The 15825-nt window shown below is 42.7% G+C and overlaps 1 protein-coding gene across 7 annotated transcripts in view; it reads right to left on the reverse strand.

Annotated features, from left to right (window-relative positions):
* TMEM94 (transmembrane protein 94) overlaps positions 1-15825 on the reverse strand; it is a 52336-nt gene that overhangs the window by 14052 nt on the left and 22459 nt on the right. For 6 of the 7 annotated variants that reach the window (XR_005825971.1, XM_040581653.1, XM_040581646.1 and 3 more), the window contains 12 exons: positions 15289-15485; positions 14391-14542; positions 13878-13980; positions 13490-13576; positions 12854-12970; positions 9006-9062; positions 7052-7156; positions 6277-6441; positions 5818-6027; positions 5315-5630; positions 4391-4564; positions 1032-1134 (listed from right to left, as the gene is read on the reverse strand). Coding sequence is in view for 6 of the 7 variants with exons in the window: in XM_040581653.1 (XP_040437587.1) it covers positions 1032-1134; positions 4391-4564; positions 5315-5630; positions 5818-6027; positions 6277-6441; positions 7052-7156; positions 9006-9062; positions 12854-12970; positions 13490-13576; positions 13878-13980; positions 14391-14542; positions 15289-15485 (1786 nt within the window). In the remaining variant the exon portion in view is untranslated. The remainder of the gene's footprint in view (positions 1-1031; positions 1135-4390; positions 4565-5314; positions 5631-5817; positions 6028-6276; positions 6442-7051; positions 7157-9005; positions 9063-12853; positions 12971-13489; positions 13577-13877; positions 13981-14390; positions 14543-15288; positions 15486-15825) is intronic. The other variant, XM_040581663.1, reaches the window with a different exon arrangement.

Raw genomic sequence — 15825 nt, forward strand, 5'->3', positions numbered from 1 at the left:
GGGCACTACAGGGCAACAAAAACACATATTCCAGCAGGGGCAGTGGTGAATGCTTCTGTTTGCTCGTCAGACAGACTGATAAGCATGAACACAGCACTCTTTGAATACACTTATTAATATAATATGCTCTATATGGCTGCCAGATGACACCGAGGAAGTTCACTGCATGACATGAGAAGCTTAATTCATCAGAGATAATTTTTCTTTAGGGAGATAAACACCAAGGAAGGATCTGCCAACCCTGACAACAGTATCTATGGCAGAGATGGTTACAGTAACAGACTTTTTCTTCTATCCCCTTTCAGAGTGTGGGTCCCAGGAGCTGTATGTGAAGTCTCCATTTAGTTACTATTCGGTCACCAGAACAGTGTAAAGTTCCTTCTCTTATGTTGAACCCACAAAAGTAACAAATTAGACCATACATGGGATTTTTAGTTTTCTTACACCTGAGGATGGGCAGACTTAGAAGAACAATCTGCTGCTAGTCAATGAAACTAAACGTTACTGGTCTGCCCTGCTAGCAGAAGCAGAAATTTAGCCTATAGATGAAAATGCAACAGACACTGTCAGATACTGCAGCAGGACTAAAAGGGTGTGATGTATTGTGGCAGACTGGTTTGAAGCTGTCAGCAGCAGGTAGAATTGATCGCTTTGCATTTCGTGTTAAGACAAAGCATTTGTCTTGAACAACAAAAAAGATTCTCTGCCACCAGCATATGACCTGATTATAATTCATGGTCCCACTACATGGTACAGTCAGAGTTCTCTTAGAGGCTAATATGTTACCAGATACAGTAAGAAGTGGCTTAGTCTTACAGTCCAACAGAGTGCTTGTTGCTATCTAATCTCTTACACTGCTGTAATTATAACTATTAATTATAAGCAGAGACAGCTCATGTTCATAACCTACTTGAAGCTTCTATTAAATAGCTTAACAGGCATCAGTAAAGGGAATTTTAATAAAGGGTGAGCAAGTTCCCTCTGCAATTTATTTGCAGCTCCTGAATGCACCAAATGACAAAGCCACCCACCTGTCAGAGCCAGAGAGGGGGTAGATATCGGTACCGTCCCAAAAGTCTGTGCAGGCCTCAAGGATGATGTCAGCTGTCCCATGAGAAAACATCTGCTCAGTGCCTGCAGTGTAGGAGAACAATGAGTCAGCATCACACACACAGGCTCCCAGGAAAGGGATATCATACCGACTGCTCCCTTGTTTGTTAAAGGCCACTGTTCCCACAAACTATCTTGATGCACTCCAGATATCCCCTTTGTTGAAAGTTTTCAGTCTCCATTAAAAAATTATTCAAGACTGGATGATATGTATTCAGCTGCTATTTGTCTAACTGTGAGTTCAAACAAGGCTGTGATAAAATGTGAGCCACGTAGTCAGCTCCTATTCTCCCCTTACGCTGTGTAACAGTCCTGCTCCTACAAAAAGTGGGACAATATCTTGCTCCTGTATCCAACAGAGCAAAAGAAAAAATACTCCTGTGTGCCTCTTGCGTGAGTACAAGCACCAGTGATGAGCCTATGGGGATCAAAGTCTCTACACTGGAACGTACATTCAATTTTAGGCCAGGTGTGGATCTAAAGGGCAAGAGCTAATCTTGAATACCTTCCATTCAAGCAGCAGAAGATAACTTAACAGCATGACCCATTAGATAGCAGCCTGCTTCACAATGGGTCCTGAAAATGTGTTAAATCAGGATGGGTCAAAAGTTCAACATAACAGACTCTAGAAAAGTAATTCATGTTGTAATCAGGGAAGAACTGAAGATCGATGGACGTCACAGCTTGTCCTGTTTTTTTCTTCTACTACTTTACTCTTTAATAGAGACTTAAAATCTTTAGTTCCCTCTTGTAGACAGAGGTGTTAAAGTGTTTCTCAAAGGTGTGTGATACCACTTGTCTGAGGCAGGTCCCAGACACAGGACACAAGTTAAAGGATGCAGGGCTGCCTCCCCCTCCACGCTTCCTGCTCCCTTTCATTTGCACTGATACATTAACATTGCATGCACGTAGACTTCTCTGTCTAGGTTCCCTCCTCCAGCTGCTCTGTGACTTTGCCCCCAACAGCTTCAAAGCTGATCTAATGAAAAAAACATCACTGCCAAGAAAAATGAGCCCAAAGGCTTCTTGCAGGCATTAGTTGCTGACTGCAAATGCTCACACTAGCTGGTGAAATCAAGAGCCAAGAATATCCACTCGCACAAACCAGGCAGGGACCTTCAGGAACACTGGAGGATTTTCCAAAACATAGCAGCTCTCTGCTTTCTGCTATAAATAGTCATCACATGCCAAGTTTATCAGCATAACAAACCTCCAAGACGAATAGGAGCTGTGTGTGAAAGAAGGAGCCTGTCTCAGGGACATAAAGGAGTACTTGTGCAGAGCTCTGGTTAATTTTATTGTATAAACACCTAATCCTTCCCACCTTGCTCCTGCGGTCAGATAGTCCTTGCTTGGAAAAAGGGAACAAGAGATGTTTATTGATTCATGCAAAACCTATGCCCTGGACACAGAGCAAGGGCTTGCAGATGACCACACACACAGACATACCTACATTCGTGCCTGACAGCAACTGCAATCCATTTCCCATTGAGTACCACCAGCATCTCACACAACAATCCCTCTAACGGATAAATGACAGTGACAGTACGTGCTGTAAACTGGAAAGAGTTCATACAGCTGTCATTACCAGCAAAGTGAGCCCAGCCTCTTCCCTTCCTAAATCATGAACTTGAAGGCTGGTATTTCTCTGGCACAAGGGAGAAAACTAATGAATAGGACAGAGTATGACTAGCCATTCATGGCTGCTGGGACTCGTTAGGAAGCACCGAGCTGCTACAGTGAGCCAGTGAGACAGAGCAAAAGGAATCAAAGAGTGCAGCTATTGCAAAGGAAGACAGAGATGGTATCAAGCCATTTTAGTCCACTGAAGATGCCGGTGAGCCCCTTATTTCCATGTGGTTACTATGGATTTGAGATGAACACTGCCAGATAGCGAGACACATATTTCAATGGAATAGCAAGAGAATACAGAGATAAGCTACCTCCTATTCCTGCTAAAACTGTAGAATTTATTATGTATCTCCCTTTGACTTCAGCACATCATGGGAGTGGGTGGATTCAAAGATTTATTCACAAATAGCATATCAAGAGCAGTTAGTTACGATCACCTGGTCTGACTTTTCTGCATAAACAGAGCCATTTGATTTCATCCAGTATTATCTGCAAAATCCATTCTTCCCAGTTGTACACATTTTAGAAAGTTTCAAGGGACAAGACTATCACATGAGAGGTGTTCCAACGGTTAACTAACTCCCCTGGCAAAATTCCTCTTAGAATTTACTCTAGACAGCATAATCCAGGTCACACACGTATTCGTCTGAGCTCCAACTTCTAAACTAAACCGTTTAAAAATGAGGATAAGGAGTTGAAATGAGGCAACATTAAAGGTCTTTCCCTACAATAAGAATCTCTGCATCAGAAAAAATCTTTCTCACAAAGGGAAGACAGCAGCAATCAGGACAAATGAAAAAGCTCCTCCCCAGATTAAGATACAAATTAGAGAAGAACTGCACAAGAGAAGACAGTTTACCTGGTAAATCCTGGCCAGCATAATAATCATGTTTCAGATTCAATACTGAACATATGTCAACTCCAGAGAGCCAAGTCCAGGCAATTTAAGGTATTAAGAAGAGACTAAGAGCTCTGACAAGCAAGCTGTTAAATTTTGCTGAGGTGCTTTAAGACCTCACGGTGCCCAGCTGTACATCCTTTCCATCCCAGCCCATGCCTATTAGAATAGGAAGGAACAGAAGGAGTGGGGAATTCAGCATGAATTCAGCATGGCTCCAGGTGTTGTGTTCACGGTCACCATCAGTTTGCATGGGATTGCTGTGATTCCTTATTAGTATGTAATATAGAGTATGCAATAGAACACACCACACAACTCACAAAGATAATGATTTATGATTTGGGTTATCAGAAGGATGAGCATCGCTAGCCAAAACCCTGAGTAATATTCAGCCCTGTGCAGTAGCAGTTTCACTGCCATAATGAAGTCTATTCAAAACCCAATAAAACCCCCACCTTATACTGCAGTGCCATTTGGTCTTAGAAAACAGGTCTACTAGGTGCTATCTAAGATAATTTTTAAAAATTACCTATGATCCTGGAGTGAGCCAGAGCTGGGAAGAATTCCCCCCCTCTGTATGCCATAGCACTGATCACTAATGTTTGCTGAGTGTACCTATACTGGCCATGGGCAGAGCAAAGCTATCAACCCACAGGGATTCCAGACTATTCCAGTCTCACGTTTTGTAGGCTGCCTGCAGAAAAGATCCTCCCGTACCAAGTGGGTGCCCAAAGAAAGGGGTGGCCTTACTGGTAGTGGTGTCCTTCACAAAAAGGTTAATCATGTGGCTCAGGGGTGGTCTCCTCTTGGTGATCGATGAAAGCTTCCCCAGGATTGTTTCCTTAACCATCTCATCACTTGGCAAGCGGTACAAGGCCAAATAGTTCTCCTGCTTGAAAAGATCTTTAGCACCTGGTGTGAAACCTCAAATGTGAACACAAGGAAGAGAAAAATTAGGCTCTAACCAAAGCAAAAGACAGGTCCTCTCTCCTGCTTCTATGCCACCCACTTTGCCTGAGTTCATTCTGACATCTCGCCAGCAATAGGTAGGTCAGCTGGGCTCACTGTGCATCTACACGAGGATGGCTCAAGGTCAGTGATGAATAACATTCAGAAGGACTAGATGTTATTAGTAATTACAGCTTTCATGCTCTGGTTCATTGAAGAGAGGAACTGTGACACTGAAGGACAGGCACAGAAGTGAGTTCAAGAGCTTCCAGATTTTAATCCTAGTGTTACCTCTAACCTCTTATTTCCCCTAGGCCTTGGTTTTCCCATCTATAAAACAAGCTGAAGTACCTCACATTGTTTATACCCAAACTCCTGGTAAAGCATTACTGTAAAGACAGGGCAGCTATCTGTCCATTAGCAGGTATTCTTTGTCTCCTGATGAGATTGGCAGACTCTAGCCAGAAGAATACCAAGCCTAGCCAGGGCTGGCTGGAAATATCCTTGATGACATTTGTTCCTTTGATAGTGTCTACAATGTCAGAACTTGCCAAAAGCAATCGCTTTAATAGACTCTTTTTGGCAACGGAACAATAAGAGTCAGCTCAGTAATTCCACCTTCTCAGCAGCAAGGACCGGAGAAATATTTTTCTTGTGCTCTCTAAGGATTAAGTGTCTATTGACAGCTCTGATTTCTCTGTGTCTGCTCATTCAATTTCTCCTTACCTATTAGTCTGGCAAGCTCACAGAGGCCCCAGGGCACGTGGACAGGCAGCACGGCATTGTGTGTTTCCTGGAGGGCAATGTTGCAGAGGTGGTCAGAGAAGCGGCACAGACGCTCTGTCACACTGGCGTTGCAGAGATTGAGTAGCACATTCAGGCCCAGAGGCTTGAGGGAATTCAAGTGCATATGCCAGTTGGAGTCGTCAAACTGGATGCAGGAGGGGTTCTGCTGGTCTTGGGACAGGCTAAGCATCTCAAGGTGGTAGTCACACACAAAGTCTTCAGCCTCACAAGCCACCACCTCACTGTCACCCACAACCTGGTCCAGCAGACAGGAAAATTCTAGTTGGTTACAAGGAATACAGCTTCAGCCTAGAATCCCACAGGGAATTCCCAATTAAATTCCCCAGCAGGGAGACTCTATGGGTTTAAGTCTGTCCACAAAGGACAGACAAAAAAAAAAGCTCCACAAAAGACTACTTGTGTGCCCCTTCAGTATGTCTTACCTGAGTATGTTCCTCCTCTCCACCCTCTGTGTCCTTGCTAAAACTCACGTTGGACCCAGAGGGATGCTTGCTTCTGCTGTTTGGCTTTCGGTGGGCATGGGCATCGGAAGCCTTTGGAGGGTCACTAGACCAGTTGTTCCTCTCTTGCTCACTGGTCATGTGGACTGTGTCTGCCAGGGGGCCAGAGAGCAAAGCATCTCTTTCATGGGGCTGCAAGATACCAACAAAATGAACAGTGGTGTTTCAGGGGCTGAACATAAGGCACTACTGATCCACCTGCTGCTTTAGGACTTCTGCAGAAGAGGTTCTCATCCTCGCTGCTTCTTTATCTTTTAAGCACAAAATTGTGGCACAGACTTCTCTATAAGCAAAGGGCCCCCTCTATAAGACCACATTGTGCATGTCAGTCAAACTATGATTATAGCCAACATACTACATTACGGAGTACATATCACTCACCTCATCTTCCATATCAGGATGGCAGAAAGACCGTGTAGAAAGCTCATCAGTCAGGTCTTCATGGCTATCATGAGGTGGTTCCACCCTTCCACTGAAGAACAGAACAGTCTCTGGGCTGGGGTTTGGCCAGGAAAGAATCCCCTGCTTGTCTACACAGCAGAGCACCTAGAACATCCCACAACACCCCCAAGAAAGTAAAATCTCAGTGAAAACATGTCTCAGTGTTCATGTGTAATTGTAAATGTTGCAACTTTAATAAGCACATGGGAAGATAGACAAGTCTCTCCTTTGCCAACCTTCTGTCGTAAAGAAACTGCACTTAACTCTCCAAGAAATCCATTAATTCTTTGCTCTATCAGGATTGATGGGTTGTTTAACACAAATTTTACCTCAGGATACCGCAAAACTAGGCATGAAGACCAAGTGAAGGAAGCAACTACTCAACCTGTTTCAGCTAGTACCTTATCAGGACCCAAACCAGCTGGTTCTTGAATAGGAGTCAAGAGGGTTACAGGACCAGAACCAGGGCTGGAAAATACAGACATTCTGTTAGATGCCACAGGGTATCTCTAACCATTGTTTTAGCCGTAAATGTGCTACCTGGACAAGACAAGGCAGTTACAAACTCTTCTACAAAGACAGGTGCCTGAAGGGTTTCTAATTCCAGCCCAATGAACTGATGGCTAACAGTCTACGCTCAGGGAAGGTTGATGTGAACAGTGCAAATGAAGCATCCACATAGGGCTCTTCCTTCTGACAACCCGGCAATACTCACAGTGACAGATCCCAGACTATGGAGCAAGCTGGAAGTGAAGCTCAGAGTTGGGGATTTGCCTTTTAAAACACAGAGGAAATGGCTCCAGATACAGCGTATCATTTCCTGCCAAGGGAAGCAGAGGACATCAGCCAATTAAAGAGTCATTCAGTGAAAGATAAGGGGAGAGAAGGAAAAAAGGGATTATGACATTACCTGCTTTCAGGTTCAACAGTGATACACTGTAAAATAAACATCAGTCTCCGTGGGAACCTGTTAACTGATACAGTGCTGATGTTCTCAAGGGAAAGGCATTTCTCCCCGCTTCCAGAGGACGCTAACACAGTCTGATTGTTGAACTGAGAATTCACTGAAACTACCTCTGTCCATCCAAAAACACAGGAAAGAATTCTGAAGTGATTACATTTGGGGTGAATCAGTTGTTACCTCTCTGTATTTTTTTCCTAAAATAACTCTCATCCCATCGGATTACAGAATTTGAGGCCTTAAGCTTACAATCACCATGCTGCAAATTGGGTAAATGGAGTCACTGTGGTGAGGTGACTTACCCAAGGTTACTTACTGAAGCAGTGACAATGTTGGAAATAAAGCCAACGTGCCCTGACAACTCCATCATTAAAAATGAATTGTAATCAACATGGTAATAAACTGAAAGAAGGGGATATTTTGCAAAATTAAAATGTCAACTTGGCACCCTTCATCTTTCACACAGAAATGTTTCTGAGGGAGCCTGGATGACAGCAATCAATCCAAGCACCAGAGGGATATGTTTTTCTCTGTGCACTCCTAAAGCCAGCAAAACCAGGTTTGCATTACAGTATTACTTTACTGCTTTTTAACTATTGTTCTAGAATGCTGTCACTGCAGAGCACTTCCCCCAAAGCTCCTTGGATCAAGTTCCTTAGATCCTAAGGGTTAGTACAGGCATGAGCTCAAATGCAAAACAATTATGAGCTATCACCAGGAAGAAAAAAAGGCTCTTACTTAAACCAATTTCTCATAAGCAAAAATGTTACAGAGGTACAAATGGAAAGGAGCAGATCTTTTCAAGGAGGAAGGTCAGCTCAAGTCATTCCCATTTAACACCTGAAGAACATCTCAGCTAAATGATGAACTGGCACAGAAGACAACAAAATATTCAGCAAAGGAAGCATGTGTGTGTGCATCCATGTGCATTCCTCTGTGTGGCTGGGAGCAAGGAGATATGAGTTGATTCTTATAATATCTAGGGATTTGTAATCAATCCTAGAGTCCATCTGCGTCCTGATGGAAAGGGGAATCTTAATGCCAGATTAGACGGAAAAGTGTCTTTGCTCTACCCACCTGTTTAATCTGGATGATGGAATTTATAGAGTGGCCAGATGCAGTTCCTCCCCCAGAAAACGGTCTTCTGAATGTTTATTTGCCCCAGCTTGGAAGCACTAGTAATGTGCTTAAGCTTATTAAGGAGCCTATGAAACAGGATCAGACTTTTAAAAAGTCTGAACACCCCATGATCCCCTCTTCACATTTGGTCTTGCTGCTGACCACCATCCCCTCTGTTCTTTAGTTTTGGCTTGAAGAAGGAGGTCTTTCTGGTACAAGCAAAGTATTTCCCTTCTTTCTGACACGCACCATTAAAAGTTTATTTTGCTGCTGGAACAGGAGGACTTGAAAGAGGTACTTTCTCCAGGACAGAGAAAGTTGATTTCAAACCATATTCAGAAAAGCACAGCTGGACTCGGTATCGAAGTCATCTCAATCTCTGGTCAGCGGAGCAGCGTTTACATGGGGAGGTGCAGGGAAAAGACATGCAACCTGCATGCATAGCAAATTAAAGCAGCAAATGGGTGACAATGGACAACTGGCACAAGTAAAAAGGGTCTAGGAACAAGCAGGAGATCAGAGAGGGAGGAAAAGGATATAATGAAGTTCTGCAGTGCAGATGGAAGAAAACAATTCATAATAATAGTACCTGAGAAGATACCATCTCTGTGTAGCTGCTGAGAGTGTCCTCTGAAAACTTAGCAAGCTGCAGCAAGAGAAGAGACCAGTTACTATAATTGTGCTCAGAAATGTGTCATGAGGAACATCCTTCCCTAAATACTGTGCCTTCAGGGAAAAGAAAGCAGGAGTCCTGCTCTGTGGGAATCGCTATACCAAGGCAGACCAATAATTCATCAAAGCAATTAAGTCTTTAATGGACTGTCTCCAGCTACAGTGAAGCACAGTCAAGGTGCTTGGTGCTATACATCACAAAAGAACACACAGTCATTATGTAAAAATCTACAGAGAAAATAGCAGCAATTAGACCCAGAGAAGGCTCTTTCTGGATGGTTATTTTTAGACAGGAAGAGCCAGGGTTGACTGATCTGTTTTTAAGCTATACGGGTCAGTTCAAAGAAGGGAGCTAGAAGAGTGGTTGTAAAAGCAGGTGCCTGGAACACAATGGACACAAAGGAATGAGGTGATATGAAAGGGATGTTGACAGAAAATGAAAAGAAATTATACCAGGGCACCATCATGGGGCCCTTGGAATTACATCGAAAAATCTACTAACTCAAAATTTGTGCATCCAGCACAAAGGAATTCCACAGTAGATGTAATTTTGAAAAACAGTTTAAATTTAAGTATATTAATAAGCATAAGTGAATATGGCAATTACATTTGCAAGTAAATAAAATGACACCCCGAATAATAACACATATATCTGGCACTTCAAAAAGGATCAGTTTAACAAAGCTGAAAAAAGCCAAGACAAATTTGTCAGAAATAATTTAAACTGAGAACTATGAAGAATAATCAGGCAATGTTTAACAATATTTTATTAAGAATTTTAAAAACAACAATCCCGTAGGAAGAATAAATAAGTCCAGTTTTGAGTGGAAGTGAAAATAGAAGTAAAAATCAACGAAAAAATAAGAAGAAGCATACCAGTAAGTAATTAAAACCAGTCCACTGCTTGTTGAAGACAGGGAAATTGCAAATGATATTGCAGGCAAGGCAGATGTGTTAAATAAATATTGCTATTCCTTATTCAGTGATATAATCATGCCATATGATAACTATGAAATATTTTCCATTCTAACACTAGCTACTGAAAGTAAATATGATTAAATTAGCAGGTCTGGACAACTTTCTAACTTTACTGCTGATTTTGCACAAAGCTTGATGCATGGATTAAGTCCCAGTGCAACGGAAGAAAGCTTAATGTGGTGCCAATGCCTAAAAAGGGTAAGGAGAACAAGCCAAGTTACCACAGGACCCCAGACAGACTTTGATTTCAGACAAGAATAATAGAGCAGCTAATATGAGACTCAATTAAAAAAAGAGAAGTTGAATAATACAACCAGTGCCAAACACCACAAGTATATGAGTAATAAATCTCATCAAACTACTGTGATATATTTTTTGACAAAATTACAAATTTGACTGATAAAAGTAATGCTTTTGACATAGACCACTTGGTACTTTGACTTGATGCAAAAAGCTTTACTGGTTTTCTAACAAAAACTAGAGTAATACCAGAGAAATAGGGTCCATATTAAATATATTAGAAATAGACTATCTCCAAAAGGAGCAGAAACTGAGGAATTCTTTGCAATAGGACATGTCACTAGCTCAATCAGGGACAAATCTGTTTATTTTGTTAATACCCTGAAAGAAGCTTAAAAGACCATTACAGAGACTGTAAACTATATGAAGTTTGGGGCAGGGTCCAATAATAAAAAGAACAGACCACTGTTACAATATAGATTGCTCGGTAAATAAGCAAAAACACGCATAACAGAGCAATAATTTAAAAACAGGCACAAAAGTAAGGTGGCATACCTAGGAACAAAAATGAAAGTTGGACTTAGAGGATGAGGACTCTATCTTAGAAAGAAGTAACTGTAGATTATCAGCTGAACAAAATCCAGCCATTTAAAGCAGTGGCTAAAAGACCTAATACAATCCTTTGTTGCACTAATAAGGGAACATAAGAGTAGAAAGTCCAAATCATTCTGAAATTTAGCACAAGCACAACTGTTGCTGGAATATTTATCAGGCTTCGAAGATTCATAATTCTACAGTGATCCTGAAGCACTGGAGAAAACGAAGAGGAAAGGCCAAGAGAAAGATTAGAGGGTTGGAAAATATTCTTATAGTCATTCAAGGTGCTTAAACTGTTTACTTAACCAGAGACACAAAAAGGGAATGTGAGTAGCTACAAGAGACCAGAAATTTGATTGATGTGCTCTTAAATCTAGGAGGCAAAAGTTGTAAATGTTCCAAGGGCTGGAAATTGGATACTATAAAAATTACCACTAACACAGAATGCCCATTTTTAGCAGTGAAGGTAAATAATTACTGAAACAACCTATCAAAGGCAGAACAAATGTTTTCAAACCAACATCAAATTTCTTTCTAAGGTGATGCTGCTGTAGTCCAACTGTAGTAATGCAACTTGTGGCAGGGGCTTGTTTGTGTCCTGCAGGATGTCTAACCAGTCACATGGGTCACCTATGGCCTTGAAAAACTGGGAATCAAACAGCTTGAACATGATGGGAGGGGGCAGAAGGTGGACAAGAGTGTCACACAGGCCAAGTGATTGGAGAGGAACAGGGTCTTACCTGCTACATTTTGAACAGAGTAGAGAGAAGGAAGGAGTGAAATAGAGAGGCCATGAGAAGACTGCCCTACTCAAGGGGGAGAATGACCAAGGCACATCACAGGAGTTGTTCTGCAGCAGCAAGGATGGAGGGTCATGTTTGAGATGTCACAGAAAGAGCAGGCTGGACAGAGTGAGTTGCCTGGACAAGGAAAAGGAAAAGACAGGAAAGAACACAAGGAAGGTGCACATATGAGTGACAGGGCAAATGGGTATGTTGAGAATGATGAAGCAGGGAAGCCAAGGGGCTCTGGCTTTTCACAACGAAACAACAAAGTGTGAAGGGAGAGAGGAAGTTCCAAAGACAGAAACCAAGTAATGCTGAGAATGGGCGGGAAAGGTAAAGTGGCGAAAACACTGAAAAGAGATGGTAAAGGTGCAAATGCCACTGAGGGAGGTAACCTGTCCTCCCTCCCAGAACACAGGCAGCTTTAGTCATGTACAACCTATAAGAAAAAGAATAGAAAATGCAGACCCAGGGACACAGAGGTTAAAGGGCAAAAAGGAGAGAGAGAAACTCTGTCCAAGTACAGGCACAACAGAAGTCAGCACAGAAGACAAACATAGCACAGCGCATCTCACCAACACTGCCACCAAGAGAGAACAAGAGACACCCATCAGCTCATCCACTTCAGGACCACACACCCATCAGACTACCAAACTCCACTCCCCAAATCAGCACAACCACCAGCAGTTCCTCTTACCCCCTGACCTACTGCAAAGGCCATGCCGGCACACAAAGCCCCAGAGCCTCAGGAAAGGGCTGTTCAGCCCACACATTAAAACGGGATTGCAGAGGATCTCACGTATCCCATTCCTTCTCAGTGGCTAAATGTTCCCTAGTTATAGCCACCACAGGGCATTTATCTCCATGTTGACCCCTCTGACATTGTATTTAGCTGACAGAAAGCACATGCCTGAAAGAGTTATGGAATCACTGGAGCTTCCTATCACCTTGAGATATCTGTAGACAGGTCCAAAAAACTGAAACATCTGTTCAAGAAGAAGTCACACTGTGTTCCAGGTAGAAGGCATAGCTGGGACAAGCAAAGATCCAGCAAACTTTTGCAATTATGTAGACACATCTGCTGTATTCACTGTGCTCACTTCACAGAGCCTTTCCCATCTCCTGCCCTTTTCTCTGCAATGGTTTGATGTGGAGAGATACCTACCAGTGAAGTGGATGAGGCCTTGCTCATCTGGGCCAAGACTCTGGCTTCTCCAAAGGCTGTAGCAAGAATCCACAGGACAGGAAAGAGCAATGGAAGGATGGGTAGGACACCATTCACCTGCAAAAAATTGTAATCATCAGCAAGCACAGAAACAAGAAGTCTGACCTCTCACATGACATCTTTTCACCACAGTGAGAGGATGGGTAAAAGGCAAGGCAGGCAGGGAGGAGACTGCTCCACTGGAAGCAGTGCAACATGGAGAGAAGCACAAGAGAGGAGACACACCCCCCCTTAGGGGTTTGTAACAAAGGAGGCCATGAATAAATTACACCAACTTGTAGCTGGTTTTTCTGCTGAATTTGGCATAAACTCTTACAAGTTTAAAGGCAAAAGATACCATATATATACACACACACATACATGGCAAGTAAGAGAGAGCAAACAACATAAAGGGCAGTCTAGGAGGAAAGGCCAGGGTAGAGCTGTTGTCCTGCTCCACTGAGAGCTCCTGGATCCAGCATGCACAAGGGCATGCATAGGATGCTGTCACAGGACGAAGCAAGCTGCTGAGGGAGAGAGTCAGTCTCAGTGGTGGTCTGGGGAGGAGGTGTAGTGGAGTTCAAAGCTCTCCTTTACCTGTAGCTGAAGAAGAGTGTACTGCCAAGAAGCAATTCCAGGAGCTTTGAAAATGAAGCGCACAGCATTGGTGATCAGGAAGCCAGCCTGCAATTCAGAGATGACACTGTCAGCTAACTACTAGTACTTGCAGGGAAGGAGTTTTCACTGCCTGGTAACATTCTCAGTCCTGGGAAAGTCTGGAAGATATACTTGGTCTGCTGCTGCACTTCCTTCTTCCACTCTCATGGCTCAGCATCTTTGCTTCGCTGAACTACCCAAGGTACACACAGAGCCAGCTGCATGAGTTAGAGCATAGCCACAATTTCCTGTTGATGGCTGCAAATTCTCCACCTTTATTGACAAAACATGGCTATATTCAACAACAAAGCCTTGAAATGAGACCTACCAGTACTATAGGGACAGCGTATTTCAGCATCACAGACTGTACAGTGAATCTCTCATTATCCAGGGCTGTCACAGGACGTGACAAAGCCATTTCCAGACACCACCTAAAAAATGGAAAAGAGTTTGAGATTCAGCAACCAAGACCCAACCCTGCACTTTCTTCAGATATAAACCTCTCAGCAGACCTGACTGGAAACTCAGTATTGCTGGTTACATCAAATGCATGAAATCTGTGACCTCCCTGCATTGTTCAAATTTAGTTGGATAGTAATGAGCTGAACAGTAACACTTAGCATGTATGTAGTTTTATCCATTAGCCTAATCTACCAGTTAAGGAGGACAACTGAAGACAGACACTAACAGACTTACAGCATTCCCAGGTAATAAAGAAAACACAGCACAGCATATTTGAAAATTCCTGTCCTGGACTGGTAGGTCTCATTCTTTGCCTATACAAGGCAGCAACAAGGACATAGACAAGTCATGCAGACATCGTGCACGGTATTTAACCCACCTGACATTATCTATTGTTGGTGTCTTCAAGACACGGAAGAGACGATACAGCTGAGGGTTCTGAGGTCCCTTTTTTACTTCTCCCCTTGGGGAGGGTGGAGGTGAGAAAGGTGGAAACAGATCTCCTGGCTCCAGAACTATGTGCTCATCATCCTAGAAAAAAGGTCAGAAAGCTCAAAGGCTGCAGTCAGGGCCTCGGTGGAATCCTGCTGCAAGGGACTGGAGGTTTAGTCCAGCAGGATCCCTCCCTGTGACATATTTGTCACAGTTCCCTCTCTCAGCTTTCAAAGCAAAATGAAATATTTGTGTTCAAGCACATCAGGCTATTTCATGAAAATTGGCATTTGGAATGAAAGTTACGATAAAAACCAACAAAGGTAAACTTCAAGCTTTAAACTTCTTCCAATCTTCTTCAAGCAACAAATTGTTTGCATAAATCTTGTAATTGATTTGTTAATTTAATTCTAACCCAGGTATTTTATATTATCTTCTTTTATAATGAATCAGTAGTAAGGAGAAGATCAAAGCAGGCAAACTATTTATCCACATAAAAAACCAGGATGAAGTAGGGGGGTTGTATGTCATATCCTCCTACTGGATAGATTCATTCCATTTATATTTAGTAGCACATTACAATTTCTGCTCGACTTAGAAGAGATGGAAATATGGTGCTTTGGTATCACATTAGTGTCTCATGTCCATTGGGTCTGAGAGTTCATAGAGAAGATGCAGTCTGTCTAACAAAGAACCGTCCTTGACTAAACTGGAATTTGAAGCTACTTTCAAGGTCAGAAGAAATCAAACACTCCAATACCCTGTACACTGGGAATTAGAGTATTAGCAAGAAAATCCTGGGAAATATATTGTTACAGGCCAGGGAAACAAGACAAACAAGTTACCTTAATCCCTCTCAGAGAAGCAAATGACTCCTGGCCTGGCCTCAAAGCAACGACATCTCCTTCTACTAACAGGCTCACAGGCAGGTTGACAAGATGACCATCCCTGTAGGCCCAATGAAGGGACCAGGATGGGGCGTAAGGCATGTGAAGGTCAGGGTACATGGAGTCTGGCCATTTCACCTCTTTGCCAAGTGTATCTGAAAGCACCAAGTGTGAAAAAATTAAATGATAACAAATCATACATCAATTTACATCCTGTAACGGCTATAGGTCCTCCAGTCCATTTCCATGCTCTTTTACCATGTCTCTCGTTCTCCTTGATGCTTTTCCTCTCTCTCTCCACCCAGTATTAACAATAAAACATAGTAATTTTGTAACCTTAGACAGATAGTTGTACAACAGAAAAGCTAAAGGCTGTCCTTAAAACTGCCACACTGAAATGAACTGCCTCCTCAGGTTCAAAAGCCCCCATTGAGACAACGTTCATGCACAGCATGATTTATTTCCTCCTGTTCCATGTTGTGGTACAACCCTATG

This window comes from Falco naumanni, chromosome 1 (genome assembly GCF_017639655.2).
Source record: "Falco naumanni isolate bFalNau1 chromosome 1, bFalNau1.pat, whole genome shotgun sequence".
In the NCBI taxonomy this organism is placed as follows: domain Eukaryota; kingdom Metazoa; phylum Chordata; class Aves; order Falconiformes; family Falconidae; genus Falco; species Falco naumanni.